We start from the raw sequence: 19,108 nt of genomic DNA, 5'->3' as shown, positions 1-19,108 counted from the left end.
TTGTCACATCCTTTCTGTAGTGGGGAGCCCAAAACTGGACACAATTCTCCAGATGTAGCCTCACCAGTGCTAAATAGAGGGGAATAATCACTTCCCTTGATCTGCTGGCAATGCTCCTACCAATGCAGCCCAATATGTCATTAGCCTTCTTGACAACAAGGGCACACAGTTGGCTCATTCAGCTTATTGCCCACTATAACCCTCATATCCTATTCTGCAGAGCTGCTGCCCAGCCAGTCACCCCCCAGCCTGTACCGGTGCACGGGATTGTTCTGTCCTAAGTGCAGGACTTTGCACTTGCTCTTATTGAACCTCATGAGATTTCTTTTGGTCCAATACTCCAATTTGTCTAGGTCTCTCTGAATCCTAGCCCTACCCCCCCAGCATATCTACTACTCTCCCCAGCTCGGTGTCCTCTGCAAACTTGCGGAGGGTGCGCTCTATGCCAACTTCTAGGTCATTGATGAAGATATAGAACAAAAGTGTTTGGCCTGTGGATAAGCCCTGGGGTCAACTAGGACAGGGATTCCCAACCTTTTTATGCTGAGGAAAGGCAAACCGCAGACTAGAAGTGACCACGGACCGGCAAACTGCAGACCAGAAGTGACCGGCATACTGCAGGCAGGCAGCCAACCCTTTTTTATACTCAGTATAAAAAGAAAGAGCTGGCTGCACGTCTGCAGTATGCCAGTCACTTCCAGTCTGCAGTTTGCCAGCCCGGAGTTTGCTGGTCCACAGTCACTTCTGGTCCGGCAGCCAACCCACCTGCAGATCGGCTGCCAACCCTTCACGGCCCAGTACTGGGCCATGACCCAGGGGTTGGAAAGCCCTGAACTAGGAGGTTAGCAGGGCAGGGGCACAGTTAGCAGAGTCAAGAGGGAAGATCCAAGAGATGTAGTTCAAGACGTAAGCCAAGGTCAGACGCCAGGGGTCAGAGAACAGGTGCTGAGTTCCAGGGAAAATCTGAGATCAGGTCAAGGAAGCCAAGCCGAGTCTGAATGCCAGGAAAATGAGAGAAAGCAGAACCAGCACTGAGTTTCAGAGGATATCCAAGATCAGGGTCAGAAAAAGCCACAGCTGGGTCAGAAGTCAGGAGAACCAGGGAGAGCTGTGAACATAAATCTTGCCAGAACATACCGAAGCTGTGTGAAGGTTTGCCTGTTGCCGTAGGCTGCAGGTGTGTTTAAAATGTGTAAGTGGCACCTTCAGCAGCCAATCTGGTTGCGGAGAACTGGGTCAGCCACATTAGCCAGGGGTCAGGAGCAGGTGCGGTAACTCACGCGTGGCCCAACCAGGCCTGCTTGATCGGCGTCCCTGACATGGGGTGTCTCAGTAGTCATTCCCAACCCAGGTGACATACCCTGGTTCTCTCTCAGAATTAGAGGGTGAAGAAGTGTCTGAGTTACGTGAAACTCAGAGTGGGATTCAAATTCAGAAGTACCTAATTCCTTGCCCTTTATAATATAATTCACTGATCACTAGATCAAATGTCCTTACTAATCATACGAAATGAGCATCTTACCCATTAAATACAGTGGAGAAGGGGCTAAGCCCCAGTGATGATTCATGCTAATCTAAATTTCAAGCTAGTGACAGAATTAACTTGTATGCTTAAAGCAACCGCACCATGTACTTCAATGCAGTCCAAAATACAAACCCTCTCTTTTCCAGTTCAAAACAATACTTTTCCCCCCTCAAGATTTTTCATAATTAACAGGCAGCCATGTGTCTCTCCATATGTGCATGGCGATTTTTCGGATCAATAACGAGGCATGTAAAAATTGTAATACACCTCACCTTTTATTGATATAGATTAAAGAGAAGCATATCGGACAGGATGGCTGCCATCGCGGCTGTACACTAGCAACGTTATCCTCGTATGGGAAACATCCGCTCATTATTCACTCCATTTATGTTACTGAACATGTCAAACTCAAATGATCCCCGACTGCTTTCTAAATAAAACACATTACATATCAAAAAATAACATTTGTTAGAGGACTTTCCAAGTGAGTTCTGTGGCCATAGTAATAAGCATGCAAAATGTCTATAGAAAACCACAGATAGGGTATCACCCCCCAAAAGATGGAGGTATGCTAGAAAAATCTAGATGTAATGCTGTGTATATGGTGAAACTAAACCCTGCGCAGAAGGCAGCACGTGGCCTACGCATCAGTCCAAGTTTAAGAGAGATTTAAGTGGTGCATTTGTCTTATAATATTTCTGCACAGGGGAAAATTGCACCCTGAATACTTAACCTGTAAAACAATAGCTAATCTATGATGCAGATATCTCTCACTATCCTCTCACAGTTTTTAATGACTTTCAGTCATAGGTGGAATAGGACTAGGAATATGTTTGCTGTTTTATAATCCTACACACAAAACTTCCTGATGCCCTGCAGAGGATGAAAAGGTGCCAGGCATGTTGCACACTGGCAGTGAAATATAAAGGCTGAGGGAAGGTGTAAGCTTTCCATTCCTCGAGGAACTGGGGTCCAATCCCAAAGCTTTTGATCAGGCCTGGCCCTGACTGAATTCACAGGGTGACATGGAGCTCCGTGCAACTCCTCCATCACTTAAATCCTGCTTTCTCCCCAGTGCCTGAGTAGGATTTCAATGATGCACAGACCTAACGGCAGTCTTCTCTGTAAGGCTGTATTCTACCTCATGCTTAATAAAAACTACGGGATTGAGCCCTTTAGCATCCTCCAGCATTGAGAGGACACTCAAAACCAATGCATCATTTACACATGCTCATGTTGTTTTAAATACTAGTTGCTGGAGATGTGTAACAGGATGTTTGTGTTTGGTGGCAGGGTCTCAAGTGAGTCGGTTGCACCCCCTGGGAATTGTTGACAAGAAGCCTCCTGCAAGCTGTCAAGACTTGAGATCCAAAGCAGTTTTCTAATTACAGCCTGGCTGTGATCCCTCATCTTCCATTCTCTCCAAAACACATTTAACAGTCCAGTCACTGCCTGCCACCCCAGTGACACCAGGTCACAGGAGGCAAGTCCAACATTAGCATTTTTCCGTTTGCTATACCCATGTGATACAGAGGTAAGTAATAAAGACATTAATACAATTAATGTTTAAAGCTAATTGGTTTCACTTGTAAAAACAAAATGAATAGGAGCCCAGTGTTCCTGAGCTGCCACAGAGTAATGCATCAGTCCCTGCTAGGAAGATGCTATTGGATTAATTAGGAATTAAACAATAAGAACTGTTAATTAGGAATTAAACAATAACAACATTAAACAATGTTACTCTGAAACCTATATTTCTCGTGCAGTGCTGCCCTTTCTCTAGAGGTCTTAAACCAACCTATGGCATTCTTCAGAAGAGACAAGGTCCTCTCTTGATTACTTCCTACAGGATAGTTTAAAGAAAGAAAAAACCCTGTAGAAAGTGTATTAAATTCTAAGATGCTTCCGTGAGGGATCTGCCTAACAAAAAAAGAAGAGGGGAACAAACTAGGAAGAAGTCACTTTCTATTTTCAGTGAGTACTAGATCCCAGTGCTGCAAGCATCTGCCTACCTCCTGCTAAGCTCCTGTTTCTCTTACGGGGAATTGAGGGCACTCAGCTGCATCACTTGGCAGCATACAAACAATTGGCACCTTCCCACACTAGGATCCTAGTGTGAAGCCAGGCCTAGGCAGAAGGCCCACACATGTACAAAGCAGTATTTTAGTGCCGCTTGCCTTATTCCTCACAATAAGGCTGGCAAGGGATGCAAGTAATTAATATATATTATGTGGACCCTCTTCTGAAACTCACTGAAGGAAACTATTGAGAATGGTTCCAGCCAATTCATGATCTGTTTAATGGAGGATGCATCTTCAGAAAATGTTGGCATAAGCCTCCTGCAAAGCCACGAGGCAGTTGTCATCCCGCTACAAATGTTGCTGATTGTGTAAGATACTAAATAAATCCCCCGTGTAAGGTCACATCTACTGTACGGCTCCACAGAAGCTAGTGGTGCGAGATACAATAGCTGTGCACACAAAATGCTGGCCTGTTGTTACAACTTCTATAATTATATCATTACAGGTCACTGCTTTATCTACACTGCAAAGCAGCAAGTGGTAGACACAGTTTCACCTCTTAAAATCAAGACCTCTTGTGAATGACTGTTAACTTGAACTTTATTGCAAAGTAACCTCCATTGGGATACTTAGGGCCATGTTCTGTCACTAATCACACCACTGAATCATCAGGGAGGTCCAATAAAAGCCTATGACCTGATCCCTGGCTGGAGAGAAATTATGTCATTCTATTGATTTTAATGGATTGATGCCAATTGATATCTACCGAGGACCTTGCCTGAGCATCCAAAGGTAAAGTTTGGCTTGAGATTTTTTTTTTTTAATGCAAATCTAACTTACAGGCTTTATGTAAGTAAAGACTTTGGCACTGTTTCTTCTTTGACATTTCAGCATGTGTGACAACAGACGCAAATATGATCAAATGTGTCAAAGCAAAAAAGCTCTAACTCAGCAGTATCTGTTGAGATAAAGTATTGTTTTCCTTACAGTGTAACGCAACCTGTACTCAATAAATCTGTCCGTAGTTTACTGAATAGCATTTTAAAAATGAATAATGTCCATTGGCTACTTCCCAGGGCTTGTTTCAGTGCGTTGCAGGAAAGCAATCACAAAGGCCTCTCTTCTCTGTTCTCAGGAGGAGGGTTTCTGTCTGCAAAAGAACAGTAAATTGTGGAATTTAATATATCATTGTAAAGGAACATATATTTGATTAGCTCTAATCCCACTGCTCTGCTATAACTTGGCACTCTGCAAAATGAGAAATCATGTTTATTATAGCTGGTTTCTGTGGTTACTTACCAGGAAAAATGCTACAAAATAAGCATGTTCAAAACTGAGAGAGAGAGAGAAAACACTGCACAGAAAACATTCAGTGTTTTCAACTTGCTATTACCTTGAAGGACTTGTGAGAATTTACTGAAATGTCTTTTTATAAATTCTGGGCAAAGGTCCACTTGGTTCATTCCTCCTAGTCAGTTGATGCCTTCCTGTTATTGATGTGCCCAGAGCAGTAGCATGGGCTTGTGCCAACTGGTGTGTGCAACAGCCCATTCTGCTCTTGCTTACACTTGTGCTAATTCAGAATAAATCCACGGAAGTCAATCAGCTTCTCCATATAACCAGCTCTTCTGAATCTGGCTTATTTCAGGCATATCTAGATCACAGAGATGGTCTGTAGGCCAACTTTAGTTTGGAGTCATGTACTGCCAATACCAATACTGCCAGCCCCAAGCATTCCAAAAATTGTGAAGCTGGCTTAAGAATCAGAGATCTTTCAAATATATAACATTCTGTTATTTGCCTTCTGCCTTTTGAGCTTTCACAGTCAGTTAAAGAGATGAGATTAGACACTGGTGGGATTAAAAACACATTGCTTTTTTAAAATTAATTGAAGCTGAAATGTTGGCAGAGGGCATGTCTGCATGGCATAATGCAGGGACACCCAATCCAGCTCTGAGTGAGCTTGCTCAGGTCCGGGAAGCAGTAGAGCTGCATTGGCCTGGCACTCTGCCCAGGCTAATTAGTCCTGCTTCTCGGGACTGTCTATCAGTACAGTGGTCTGCCAGGGCTATGCAGCAATACTGTTTCCGGTATCTCTGCACTGCACTGTACTCTGTGAACATGCCCATAATCCCATAATTGCAGGAATTTCAGATCTGAGACCAACAGAGGAAGACTCATGACAAAATTGTTAGTGTCGGCAGCACTACATTTACCACAGGGAAGACAACTGAGTATAGATACTCTGCTAACATTTGCTCCCAGATATAAGCTTTCAGACCAGGGGTGGGCAACTATTGGGCTAGAAGGCCACTTAAGGAGGTTTAGTGAGTTGTTGCAGGCCACATCAGCACCCCCCAATGCCAGCTTACCCAAACTCCCTAAGTGGTCTGGATGGAGCAGGCAGGCAAAGTCTCCATGGCAAGGTGCACTTAGCTGGGCAGATGGGATGGGGCCACAGACGGGAAGGAAGAAGCGTCCAGGAGCAGGACAGGCAAGTGGGTCCATGACCAGGATCAAGGGGCCTTGAAAGTGCAGGGCCAGGACCTGGGGCACAGCCATGGTCCACTCCGACTTTATGTGGCCCATGCTGTTACCACCCCACGATCCCAGTCCCAGCCCCAGCCACCTGCTTAGCTCCTGGATGTTGCTTTCCACCTGCCTGCAGCCCCATCCCATATGACCAGCCAAGCACACCCTGTGCATGGGAGTCCTGGTCCAGTCTCCATAGAGACTCTGCCCGCCCACCCACTCTGCCCAGTGCCTCCAGCAGTGGATGTGGGGTGGATGGGCCAGAGTACCCAGGCAGCAGGGCTGGGTCTGGTGGTGGCAGCAACACTGGCAGCGGTAGCTGGAAGGAGCTGCCACCACAAGGGTGCTAGGAAGTGGAGTCCAGCTGCCGTGCCACCCCAGCCCCGCTGCATGCCTGGGAGTGGTGGGACTGGCTTCATGCACCACAGCCTGGGCTGCCCTCTATGCCTGAGCCAGGCAAGGCCGAGGGACCCACCACGGGCCCAAGGAACCCACATGAGACTCTTGGAGAGGCCAGAAATTTGGGGCAGCAGCAGCAGTCCCTATGGCTCTCCAAGGCAATGTAGCAGCTTGGAGAGCTGCAGGGGTTGACTCAATCAGTTGCCCAGCCACTGAAATCCTGAGTATGGATTCTGCTGGAGACTCGTTTCAGCAGTGGCGGGGTGAGCATTGGCAGTATTGTGGCTCCCTGAGCCAAAAGAGCAGCCATGGCAGCAGCACAGGTTGATGCTACATCTGCTAGCCCCACTGCTGGAGGTGGGTCTGGATCTGGCCCATTGGGGCCAAATGAGTTGGACACCCCTGCTTTAGAACAGTAGTAGTGCTCCAGAAGATTTACATTTAAAGAGGTGCTTGATAGTGTAACTGGCAATCAAATAACCCCATGAGTTAACAGGGCGCACTCATTAACTCTCCTTTGTTGGATGCCTTCAGACAACTTGGAGATAGCTGGGTAGTAATATTAGCGCAGTCTCTGCTTACTAGACTGGTCTCCATGCCCCCTCACTCTCCTTCTCTGTCTGTCACCACCTGCTATCTTTTGTCTTGTGCTTATATCACTAGCTCCTTGCAGCTGGGACCATCTCTTTTGTGAGGTATTTGTATCCCACTGAGCCCTTAGTGCTCCTAGCCCGTAAGGAGGGCTTGTATGTGCAGATGCTATACACATGAACAACAGACACTAACTCACATGTTTTGGAGGCAGATATGCAGGTGGCCCCTTCCTGTCCTATGCCTCATTCTAACATAAGCCCTGTTTTGGCGGGTAAGTGGCACACAAGCTTTGTGCTAGCTCCCTGCGCAGGGCAAACACTGCCCTTCCTGGGCAGGACTAGGATGTGTTCCCCACTCCCCAATTCTTCCTTTCATCTTTCCATCAAAAAAGGGCTTGTTCATCCTTCCCGGTTTCTCTCATGGTACTCTGCAACACTGTCTCCCTGTAGAATACAGTCTGGGCAAGAAAATGCTCTTGCAAGTCTAGCAAAAAACATAAAACCTTAGCATCGCCCTCCTGCTGTTTGCATTTGAATTTTCATCTCTCCCAACAGCAATCCCACTCCCAACAATGGGATTCTCCCACATTTTGACTGGATGGGTAAGGTAGATCCAGGAGGGTCCAGTTTCAATGTCAAAGGCTACCCAAATGCACACAGAAGTACAAGGCTGTTTTGCTGCTTCTATTTCAGGAAATTCCCCTGAAAGAGCATTCTTCAGCAGGCTGTAATCGATTACTGACATACAGCAAAGATCATCTAGTCTGACCCCCTGTGTAACAGGCCTGAGAATGCCCCTCTACTAGCCCTGCCCTGTGCTCACTAACTTGAGACGCCATTTTTAGAAGACATGCATTAGCCATGCACATCTTGATTTGAAGACCTGAGAAGAATTGTCCAGTACTTTTCTAACCAATTTGTTCCAATGACTAATCTATATTATATATATAATTAGGCACTGAAAATGTATAAATTTATGTATATGTAAAACCCTTTAAATGTAAATCTGTCAGTTTCTCTCGAACGCATCTAGCCCAATTCAGATCTACTAGTAGAGGCATCCTACTGATGAGGATTTCTACTAGTGGGTTTTTTATTTGCTTTCCTCAGAGTGGCTGCTCTAGATCCAGCCTGAGTTATTGATAAAGGCTCTGATGAAAGGCTCCCAGTCATGAAACATCCCATTTTTGGCAGCCTTTTTCTCCTCCCTAGTAATACCATTATCTGCACTTCCAGTTGCACAGTAGTAGTAGCCCTCCAATGCTGAAAGTTTCTTCATGCCTGATAAGCAAGGCCTCTATCGACATCCTGCTGAGATTTTTTTATTCTTCACACTCTTAGAGAGTTTGTGGTTGTTATTTAGACAGACGCTAAGCAGAAATCCCTAATGCTGACTCAGGGCAGGAGCATCAGTGCACAGTTCTTGAGCTTAAGTCAAAATAAAACACCTGGTTCTTGTGAGTGATACTAAAGTAACTTACTCCACAATAAACCCCACATCTGCATGAGACACCTGCACTAAGGCACCCATGTCTACCAGTGGGTGCATGAGGACATTTACACTGTAGCTCACTGAGCCTGGCACAGGTCACAGCATTAACCATTACCAGTCCATATTGTTTTGGTTCATAGATGTTAGTAGATGTTAGGGTCGGAAGGGACCTCAATAGATCATCGAGTCCGACCCCCTGCATAGGCAGGAAAAAGAGTGCTGGGTCTAGATGACCCCAGTTAGATACTCATCTAACCTCCTCTTGAAGACCCCCAGGGTAGGGGAGAGCACCACCTCCCTTGGGAGCCCGTTCCAGACCTTGGCCACTTGAACTGTGAAGAAGTTCTTGCTAATGTCCAATCTAAATCTGCTCTCTGCTAGCTTGTGGCCATTATTTCTTGTAACCCCCGGGGGCGCCTTGGTGAATAAAACCTCACCAATTCCCTTCTGTGCCCCCGTGATGAACTTATAGGCAGCCACAAGGTCACCTCTCAACCTTCTCTTGCGGAGGCTGAAAAGGTCCAGTTTCTCTAGTCTCTCCTCGTAGGGCTTGGTCTGCAGGCCCTTAACCATACGAGTGGCCCTTCTCTGGACCCTCTCCAGGCTATCCGCATCCCTCCTGAATTGCAGCGCCCAGAACTGCACGCAGTACTCCAACTGCGGTCTGACCAGCGCCCGATAGAGGGGAAGTATCACCTCCTTGGATCTATTCGTCATGCATCTGCTGATGCACGATAAAGTGCCATTGGCTTTTCTGATGGCTTCATCACACTACCCACTCATGTTCATCTTGGAGTCCACTAGGACTCCAAGATCCCTTTCCACCAGGCAGGTCATTCCCTAAGCTGTAGGTGTGCTGGACGTTTTTCCTCCCTAGGTGCAGCACTAGGTTCATCTGCAAAGGTGCCCATTTGATGCCACAGACAGAGAGATCTGAGTCACCTCCAGTATCACAGCACCACTGCTCAGGCTGGCAACACCACATAGGCACTTGTCAAAGGATGGGAGGTGCAAGGCTGGCAGCAAGTAAGGGGCTTGCCTCTTATTATGTTAATACCCACCTGGGAGCAAATCTCACCCTTGGTGCATGGAGAAGCCAGGCAGGATCACTTTCCTCCTGAAAGCCATCATGACCTGAAGGTGATCTGGACCTCCCAGGAAGCCCTCAGCACCTCACAGTACTGCACCCTCTGTAAGCATCCAAGTTCATGGAGAACAAGTGTCCGAGAAAAGCAGCAAACCTGCTGTGGTTTGATACACCCAAATGATTTATACCTTTCCAGATTAATCAGCCGTGAATGACAATTTATAGGCAGAACATGACTCTACAGAGCCAAGTGGCTATAACCTCTCTTTTGGCAGCCGGAATGTCATCAATAGCAAGGCGCTGACCAGCTATCTGAATGCAGAGTGACACAAATAGGTGGTTTCACTTGTTCAGAGCACTTGCTGGTGATTACTGAGCTCAGGGAGAAGGAGACAAAAATGCGAGGGTCTGCAAAGAAGAGGGTGCTGCATTATAAATGGAGGATAGTCTCCCCTTCAGGCACCATGTACCAAGTGTTGGTCATTTTAAATTTATGAATTCCATCCAGGTCAGCTTCTCTATTCACTGCCATATCTGCTGTTACCAATGGGATTTTGATCATGCACTAATTTTACATACCCAAATTAAACCAACCCCTTGATTTCAGGCTTTGTGTTTTTATTATTATTTTAATAGGCTTTCTATGTGCATCTCTTAAAAATAGAATCAAAATACTGTATGTGTGGACCTCATGCCATCCAAGACATGAAATCCTTCATGAGGGGCATTTCTCTCTTTATTTTCTACCTCAAAATTGTCTTTCTAGTGCTTTAAAAAGCCTGTGAACTAAGCAAGCACCAATTCTGGTCCACATTAGAAAGTCTACACCAGCTCAGATAGATCAGTTTAAAGAGATCTAGTCAAACTGGTACAAACTTCTAGCACAGGGGTGAGCAATTATTTTGGGTGAAGGGCCACTTAGAGAGTTCTGGTGAGCTGTCGAGGGCCACAAGGGTAGCCCTGCCCCTTGACAGGTGCCCCGCCCCCTGGTCACCATCTTGGGACCGGAAGTCCAGTCCCCTAAACCCTGACCTTTGCCACCCGAAGTCACTTCCCTTTCCCCCAGAAGTACTCCTTTTGGGAAGAGGGCTTGCTCTCTTAGAACCAAAAAAACCAAAACAAATTATACACAAAAAAAATCAAACATTCCCAAGAACATATTTTAATTTTTTTTTTTTTTTAAATTGTCCTGATTTGTGCGTGTTTGCGTTGTGTATACAGAGCTGATTGCATAATAGCTCAAAATGAAGTCTTACTCTTGTATATTGGGGGGAAGATGTGGGTGGGCAGGTGGGTAGGGGGTTTGTGGGGGGATGTGAGGTGTGTGAAGGGAGAGGGTGGCTGGGAGTGTTTGTGTGCGTGCATGTGTGTGGTACGTATGTGCGCGTAGCAGTGAGTGGAGCTCCCCCCAGAGGCACATAGGTAGGTGCAGTGTTTGTGGGGTGTATGATTGTGTGTAGGGGAGGGTGTGCTTGTGGGGTTTGTGGGGGAAGGTTTGAGGGTATGGTGGGGTATGCATGGGAAGCCCCCGTGTGCGACCCCCTGAGCCAGTCAGCACCCTCTCTCACCCCACAACAGCCCAGAGCCCACACGCCCTGCAGCACCTCCCCACTACTGCCAACAGCACACAGCCCCAGCGTGCCCCACACCTGTTCCGCACCATCTGGCTGTGGCGTATCCTGTCACCCTGGGCATGCAGTAGGGCTGGGGTGGCTCTGCGGTGGGACTGCCTTTCCAGCCAACCCAGGCGGCAGCAGCTCCATCCAGGTCCTGCCACCACTAGCCCCAGCCCCATGGTACTGATAGGGACCCACACCACAGCCCTAATCCAGCGTGCCCCATGCCTGCTTTGGACTCACCCACCCAGGCTGAGCAGCAGAGGTGGCAGCCAGGCAGAAACTGCTGCTCAGCACAGAGGAAAAGCTACCTCTCCCCCTCGCTGTTGCTGGTGCTTCCTGGTGCAGCCGGAAGAGCCCAAGCCCTGCTGGGCTGCCCTGCGTCTCCAGCACCATCACCCTGCTGCCTCTAGGCTGCCCAGCAGCTGCTCTGCACTGTCATTGTTGTCTTGCTGGGCAGCCCGGACGGCACCAAAGATTCAGGGCAGCCCAGCAGGGCCTGGGCTCCGCCAGCTGCATCAAGAAGCGCTGACAGCAGTGAGGGGGAAAAGCCACTTTTCACCTGCGCCAAGTAACAGTTTTTGCCCAGCCACCACCACTCTACCTGGGTGGGCAGGTCTGGAACAGGTGCGGGGTGTGCCAGGTCAGGGCTGTGGCATGGGTCTCTACTGGTACCACAGGGCTGGGGGCCGTGGGGGGGGCGCGCGGGGAGGGCCCTGCCACTGCCTGGGCTGCCTACAAAGGCAGTCCCATTGTGGAACTGCCCCAGCCCTGCTGCGTGCCCAGGGCAGCAGGATGCGTCATGGCTGGACAGTACCTGAAACAGGTGGGACCAATGGACCCACTGTGGGCCAGACAAAACCCCTCTGTGGGCCAGATCTGGCCTACAGGCCATATTTTGTCCATCCCTATTCTACCATGTAAGCATGGCCTAAGCGTGTGTATTTGAAACTCACTCTCCCCAACAGCAACGTCATCAAGTTCACCGTACTGCTCCATGCAGGCTACCTCCTAAGACAGAAGCAGTGTAGCTGCATCTGTATGGCACTACAGGTAGGCTAATTAGCATGGGTGCTGAGTAGCAGCATTGTCATATGAAAGCTACACTTCTCCTTTTTCTCCCCACTGAGCCTTGATACAGGGGCCAGCAAGGGAAATGCTATGGCCTGAGTTACTCAGGAGATCGGACTCGGTGATCAGAATGCTCCTTTCTGGTCCTCCCCCCTCAGAAGATCTATGAATCCCATCTTGCACCCAATACATTTGCATGGTGAAATCCCATTTGTTGATCTGACCGTGAATCAGCAAAAGATGCAGCTTTACACAGACAAACAGGCAGACAAGGTTATTTGGCAATTAAGGCTGGGAATAGCTTCTAAGATAACACCTACCCGGCTGTCGAGATTATATGCAGTCTTCTTTAAGTCCTGAAGAGCTCTCTGCATGAATTCGAAAGCATGGCAGTCAACACAGGGGCGACCTGGAGAAAGGCAAGGTTGAAAGACACCATTGAACAGCAGGGAATTTACACCACAGCTCCACCAAGCGGAAATATTCATTAATCCATTGCTTCCAAAGAAAAGGCCTGTTTTACAAAGTGTGCTGGGACCTGTGAGTGTGTCCGAGTTGTACCCCAATCATAGGCTACTGACACAAAGGCTAATGCAACCATTTAATGCACAGAGGATGCATTCTCTGTCCCAGAGAATGAACCACGCTGCTCTACAGAGTGCCCACCCAACACTTATCTAAGGCATAGTCACTTCAATTCAATCCACCGTATTAATATCTCTGAAGAGATATACACCATATCCAGTATTGCCAACCCCACCATGCCAAAATCATGAGACAAACTCTTTAAAAAAATCAAGATATTGGCACATAAATCATGACATGCTATTTTTGAAGTGTGTGTGTGGGGGGGGGGGGCATTATTTGTGAAGGTGTTGAGGGCTGCGGGTGAGTGTGTGGGGTTTGAAGCCTCGGGAGAGAGGGTCCCCAAATGCCCTGGCAGGATGCGGGGTACTGTGGGTCAGGAGTGAGGGGCAGCAGCAGGACTAGCGGGGGGGCTGTGGCTTGGGAGTGAGGAGCAGACAGAGACACACAAAGACACTGAGAGACACACAGACAGCACTCAGCTGGTAAGTGGAGGGAAAGGGGCGCGGGGAGATCAAGGCCCCCATGGTGAGGGAGGGAGTGGGGCAGGAGCAGGGACAGGGGTGAATGGGGCCCCGGGGCCAGGGCAGGTCATCCAGAGGCACAGGGGGAGGGGCATGGCTTGCCGCAGCTGCATGCATCCCCGGGCGAGGCATGGGGGCATGTGTCCCCCACGGGGCAGAGACAGGTTGCCCGCTGCCGGCTGGGGCTCTGTGCCCTGCTGCCTTTGCCCTGGGAGCTCAGCTGCTTGACCCCAGCGTGCTTCCTGCAGCTGGGCAGGCAGGGGTGCATCACGCGGCCAGTGCACCCCATGTCCCCTGCCTGCCCGGTGGGTGGCAATGGCATCACATGGCTGAGTTCCTGGGGCAAGGCAGCAGGATGCAGATCCCCAGCCCGCCTCTGCCCCATGGAGGACACATGCCCCCATGACTCCCCAGGGGGGTGTGCTGCTGCAGGGAGCTGTACTCCTCCCCTTGCACCTCTAGATGACCCGCACCAGCCCCAGGGCCCCATTCACCCCAGCCCCTGCTCCTGCCCCACTCCCTCCCTCACCGCAGAGGCCTTGATCCCCCCACCCCTTTCCCTCCACTTACCAGCTTGGAAAAGCCGGAGATCTGAGGGCTGGATCAGGAGATTGTGAGTCAGGGTTATTTTGACTTTGAAATCCCAAGTCTTGTGATGGTTTTGCAACAGTTGGCATTACTACATATCACATAAAACATATATAGGAGTGGGCAGCAAGAAAGAGTGAGGAGATCAAAGAGGCCATCCACTCACAGTGGAAGCAGTCTAGATCCTAGGACAATGCAGAGAGGCCATAAAGCTGCTGTGCCCATACAGACAAGGAGACCCTGAGTGACAAAGAGCGAGTGTTACTGTGGCCTGGTCTTCTGGTTTACTAGTGTGTATTAAAGGAGAGCAAGCAGAGCATTTGTGCTCCAGCAGTTATCAAACATCCCCCCAGGAGGAGCCGTGATCAGTCCAACCACTACTCTAACCTTCACTAGAGGCTGACTGGGCATCTCACAGAACCTAGGATTGGGCAGGGAAAAGGTAGCTAAGAGCTACATGTGGACAATCCTTATTCAAACTGCAACCAGACCTGAGGATCAGGGCCAGAAGTTTCCTGCCGGGCCTGTGGGGAGCAACAAGGGATATACCTCTATGGATGATAAATGAGGTTTCACCAGCACAGGACCTCTTCCCAGGGCAGAGGGGAGTGGAGGAGGGGCTGGCTCTGAGCCAGTCTTTAAAAGAACTCAGATTTGGAATGGTTTATATGGATTTTTTTATGAAGGTCTGGTCTAATCACTTTAACCCCTGAGCGCAAAACATCAGAGTAGAGCCTGGCTGTCTCCACCTTCCATCAGCTAAACATCTCATTAGCCTGGCATGGCAGCTTGCCTTATTCAATTACGGCACAGCTCCTGTTAAGTGCCTTGTGATGGCTCAGACTGATAAGGAGCTGCAGCAGCTGAAGTTACTGCCCCTGAAACATTCACAAAACTCAGAACTTGGTGGAGAAAAAAATGGAAGTCAGAGATGCACATCCCAGACACCAAGAATGGTACCCGCTGACCCATAAATAATGTGCTACAACCCTTGATAACATCATTTAATGTGCACATAGTCCTCTGCAAATGTGCAGCACTATGTATGTCCTGCAAGGGCTAGGCACTGACTAGTCATTGCTAATTAGTGCTGCAGTCTACTTCACAGGTCAGCCAAATGGGCAGCATCTTGGGCATCCTGATCCTCTTTCCACCCAAAGCTATAGGGCAGAGCCATTCTCTAGCACTCAAGGAAGGGTGGCCAGTGAGTTTGCTAGTCCAAGAAAGTACAGTCTGTCAGCTAAGGGCTGCCTTTTTTGAATGCTGCAATACATGCTAGCTGGTGGTCCTGTACTCTCTACCATGTACTGCCCAGGCCTTCTTCACTGGCAGGATCAGCCCTTGACCTTGGTTCCACCAACTGCAGGAAGGGATGCAGATGCATTTCTGCACTACCCTCGTTAGACTGAGTTAGGCTGCCTTCCACTCCCCTTTTAACAGAACTTAAACTAGCCTGGGTCCTACGGGTAGGAACACAGGATGAAAAGGGGCCTCCTGGGCCACTGAGCCTAGTGTCCTCCGTATCAGCCATCATTCACTCAAGGAACCCCCAAAACTGACAGGTCACATTCTTTGCTCCCCACCATCAGACCCCCTCAGTGGAGGGGCTCATTTCTCTCTCTGGCCCTATTCAGCATCTGGGTATAGTCACTAGGTGAAAAGATGCAACAGCATGAAGTGAAGTGCCATCAGTATCTTTCACCAGGTGTAACTATACCACATCTACCAAGATGGTGCAGTACTTGTAGAAGAGATGAGCTGGTGCAGAAGGAATTGATGGTTGAAGCTCAACCCAAGCAAGATGCTGGTAATGCTGGGGGACAAAGAAATGGAAAGGGCTTTATGTATTTTGCCATCAGTTCAGGTCACCATGTGCCTAGATTCACTGCCGGGGTTCAGGTCTCACTGACGTATCACTAGCAAACACTCTGCCATTTACAGCTAGCTAAAATACTCAGTTCCATCTTGGGCTTGGCTCCATGTGCCTTTTTCATGTCACCTGCATCTAGACTGCAGTGATACTATCTACCTAGGCATAAACCCACTCACCCTAAAGAAACAGCAACTTGAACGGCAGGGCATCTTCTCAGAAATCTCATTTTCTACCACAAAAAGGTAGCTCTTTTCAGTACAGGATACAAAGCTTTCTCCAGCATTAGGGCAAAGCTGTGGAAAAAATTTCTACAGGAGCAAAGAACCACTATGGCTAGGGACAGAAGTTACACATAAACTGGTTTAAGTGATCAGAAACCAGTTTCAACCTGTAACAGAACAGAAGTTCAGTGCACATAAACCATTTTCAAAATGGCCAAAATGGGTTTAAGATAAGCCTGGTTGAATGTCGTATTAGACTTAACTGATTTAGGTCAAATCGGTTTAAGGAACTTCTGTCCTAGACCTCTTCCTGGTTTAAGGTAACTCACAGTCCCCCAGCATCCCAGAATGATTTGCAGCCCTGGGCTGAGCTGTGCCGTCTGCTCCAGCCAGCAGGGCTGGTCGCACCCCTCGGCTCCCCAGCCGGCGTCCCATCAGTGCTACGACTGGCTGAGAATGGGTGGGGGTGGGAAACCCTGCTCAGGACTGCAGCCCCTGCCAGGTTTTTTCCCACTTGGGCATGGGGGGCATGGCCAGACCCCAGGCCAGCCCCCTGAGGCAAAGTGGTGGGGGAGAGAGGAAGGATTTATCCCCCCTCCAAAAGTGAACGTTCATTCACTTGCTTCTCCATTCAGTCTACACAGTTTAGATTAACCTGCAAAGACTGAACCAATTCAGGGTCAGGCTTTTTGAAAGTCGGTACTTAGCCTATAAACTTCATCACCTTTCACACCGAGTCCAAAGTGCGCTCCTTCACCCACCTCTGAGCAGACAGCACCACGAGCATATCATTTATTTTAAAGACTGCCCTCGTTCAATACACCTGCTTTCCCCACAAGCCAAAACAGCATTTATCACTGCACCTCTAAGAAAAAAGTGAGAATAGAACGAGAGAGAGGAAACTCAGTCACTTTTTAGTCCTGTTTAGGTAAGAAGGGCTCATGTGAAAACTAGCCATGATCTTCCAGCAGAATAAAATGCAGGGGTCAGGTCAAATCTTGAATTAAACTTTCAGGTGGGAACAGAAGAAAACAAAACCTAAAAGCTGTCTTATACTTAAGTCATCTATCCTTTACTGAGTGACAATGAGCTTATATTTCTATGGCACTAGATCCCAATCACCAAAACACTTCACCACACTAACCAGTCAAGCCTCACAGCATCCCTGTAATATTGTTCCCTCCTTAGGGCTGGAGGCACTTAACAAGACACTTGCTCTAGGTCACATGGGAAGTCAATCAGAGGACTGGGATGAGAACTCGGGAGTATCTGGTTCTCAGTCCCCTGCAGCATCTGATGAAGTGAGCTACGGCTCACAAAAAGCTCATACTAAATATACATAATCTACTTCGGTTAGTTGATAAAGAGCAAATCTCCCCTGCCTTCTCCCAGTCCTGTGCTCAGAGCCCCCCAACACGTTTCATAATTTCACTTGGACATACAGCAGCACGAGTCTGGACTTCCCAGTGCAGGAATAAACCATTGCAAAATTTACCAGAGTTCAAACTGTCGCAATATCCCTTGTTCCAGCCAACAAGGGAGGAAATAAGAGACATATTTGCAATGCGCCAGCAGTACCAAGCAATAGTTTGCCTGTAACAACAACAAGGATTTTAGATGTCATTCCAAACCTAGAGCATTTGCATGCAGACTTTTGGCTCAAAGCAAAAATGACTTGAGACTATGTAACTTTAAGAGAACTTGATTTTAAGATTCGCACTTTTTTTTTTTCTCCCAAAATACTATTAGGAGTAACTTTTTAAAGCCCCAAAGTCATTGGGTGTTTTACAAACCAGCCTTTGCTGGGAAATTTCAGAAGTGCAGCTAACCCGTGGAGTTCAAGAGATTTGTGTGTAGATGCTGCCGGGAAGCCCAGGGAAGGGAGCGGGTGTAGCACGGTGGGTACCTACTTTCCGCTGGAATGACACTCCCAGATTCTTGACTGGCCCCGGCGAGCTTCACACTCAGCAGGCCAAGCACCGAAATGAGCGGGATCACCACCCTCATCGCTCTCCAGACAGAAAGAGACGCCATGATTAGCATCAATAATTAAAGCTTCCTTCCAAGGAAAGATTGAAGATCAGTTGTTTGCCCCCAGGACGTTCGCTCCAGGGAAGCCGAGAGGACAGGATGCCCGCAGACACTCGCACACGGAGACCAGAGCAGCCACATGCCGTGCACATGGAAATGTAACTCACCCACACTCCTACTGTGCCAAGCACCTGATCCTCCTCCCTGCACCTTTTGTGACAGACCCTGGGAAATGGCAGTAGCAAGGAGTCACGTTGAGCATGCGTGTTCCTCCCCACCCCCCTTTACATTTCCCCCTTCACTGATTAGGGGCATTGCCATGGAGAATCACCATGGCAACACATGAGCCTTGAGCTGCCAAGGAGAGGAAAAGATTTAAAGGGGCAGCAACGTGACATATGGTCACCGCTTTGTTCATGAACTGCTCTGGGATGGTCACTTGGGCTCCCTGATATACGGTGGCAGGCTTCAGCAACTGCACAGATTATTATGCCATTTTGGGATTGCTGCTTTTATTCCAAATCATGGCTAGGCTGAAAATGTGCAACCCCCATCCCTTGTTCAGCTGCAAACTGCTCCCGGCGAGATTCTGCTCCCTCCACTTGCAACCCGAGTGAGAAGTGAAAAGTGAAAAGCATCACTTTCATGGGAAGAGGATCAAGCACCTGTTGTCAGCCTCTTGCTTTTTGGGGCAAAGGCTTTGTTGGGTGTCTAGAAAAGGGCAGAGCACATCATCAGTGTCTAAGAACAAACGCTGGTCATAAACAAACCCTGCCGGCAGGAGCAATGAGTGTAAGTCATGCAGGTGAACTGGGCTCCCCTGAGACACAGCATGACCAAAACGCCTGCTAAGCACAGACAGCCCTAAGCCAAAGCCCCAGAGATTAAACATGCTAAACTCATAGCTCAAACCTAACTCTGTGTTTGAATTTCTGTTATGAACCGTATCT

At 48.5% G+C, this 19,108-nt stretch overlaps 1 protein-coding gene across 2 annotated transcripts; it reads right to left on the bottom strand.

The window, feature by feature from the left end:
- Positions 1 to 1,796: 1,796 nt before the first annotated feature.
- Positions 1,797 to 18,453, bottom strand: CUNH4orf48 (chromosome unknown C4orf48 homolog). Of its 2 annotated transcripts, XR_003094113.1 has the most exons (5): positions 18,325 to 18,453; positions 18,038 to 18,194; positions 12,657 to 12,745; positions 4,534 to 4,696; positions 1,797 to 1,955 (listed from the first exon to the last, which is right to left on the bottom strand). XR_003094113.1 is itself a non-coding variant. In XM_006023814.3 (4 exons), exons 2-4 carry the CDS (start codon positions 18,168 to 18,170, stop codon positions 4,631 to 4,633), a joined length of 288 nt encoding a protein of 95 aa, XP_006023876.2. In that variant the 5' UTR covers positions 18,171 to 18,194; positions 18,325 to 18,453; the 3' UTR covers positions 1,797 to 4,630. The 2 variants fall into 2 exon arrangements, 1 of the variants encoding a protein (XP_006023876.2); XM_006023814.3 differs by having other exon boundaries at positions 1,797 to 4,696.
- Positions 18,454 to 19,108: the final 655 nt, after the last annotated feature.

Source organism: Alligator sinensis, unplaced genomic scaffold, assembly GCF_000455745.1.
Source record: "Alligator sinensis unplaced genomic scaffold, ASM45574v1 scaffold445_2, whole genome shotgun sequence".
In the NCBI taxonomy this organism is placed as follows: domain Eukaryota; kingdom Metazoa; phylum Chordata; order Crocodylia; family Alligatoridae; genus Alligator; species Alligator sinensis.
This window is presented reverse-complemented; position numbering and strand designations above follow the sequence as displayed.

Excerpts from the sequence above, each read along its gene's own strand:
- CUNH4orf48 (XM_006023814.3), bottom strand. The coding sequence starts at position 18,170 with ATGCTAATCATGGCGTCTCTTTCTGTCTGGAGAGCGATGAGGGTGGTG. Across the intron at positions 12,746-18,037 it reads GAGTGTCATTCCAGCGGAAA|GTCGCCCCTGTGTTGACTGC; the intron begins GTAGGTACCCAC and ends GCCTTTCTCCAG. Across the intron at positions 4,697-12,656 it reads CATATAATCTCGACAGCCGG|ACAGAAACCCTCCTCCTGAG; the intron begins GTAGGTGTTATC and ends GTTCTTTTGCAG.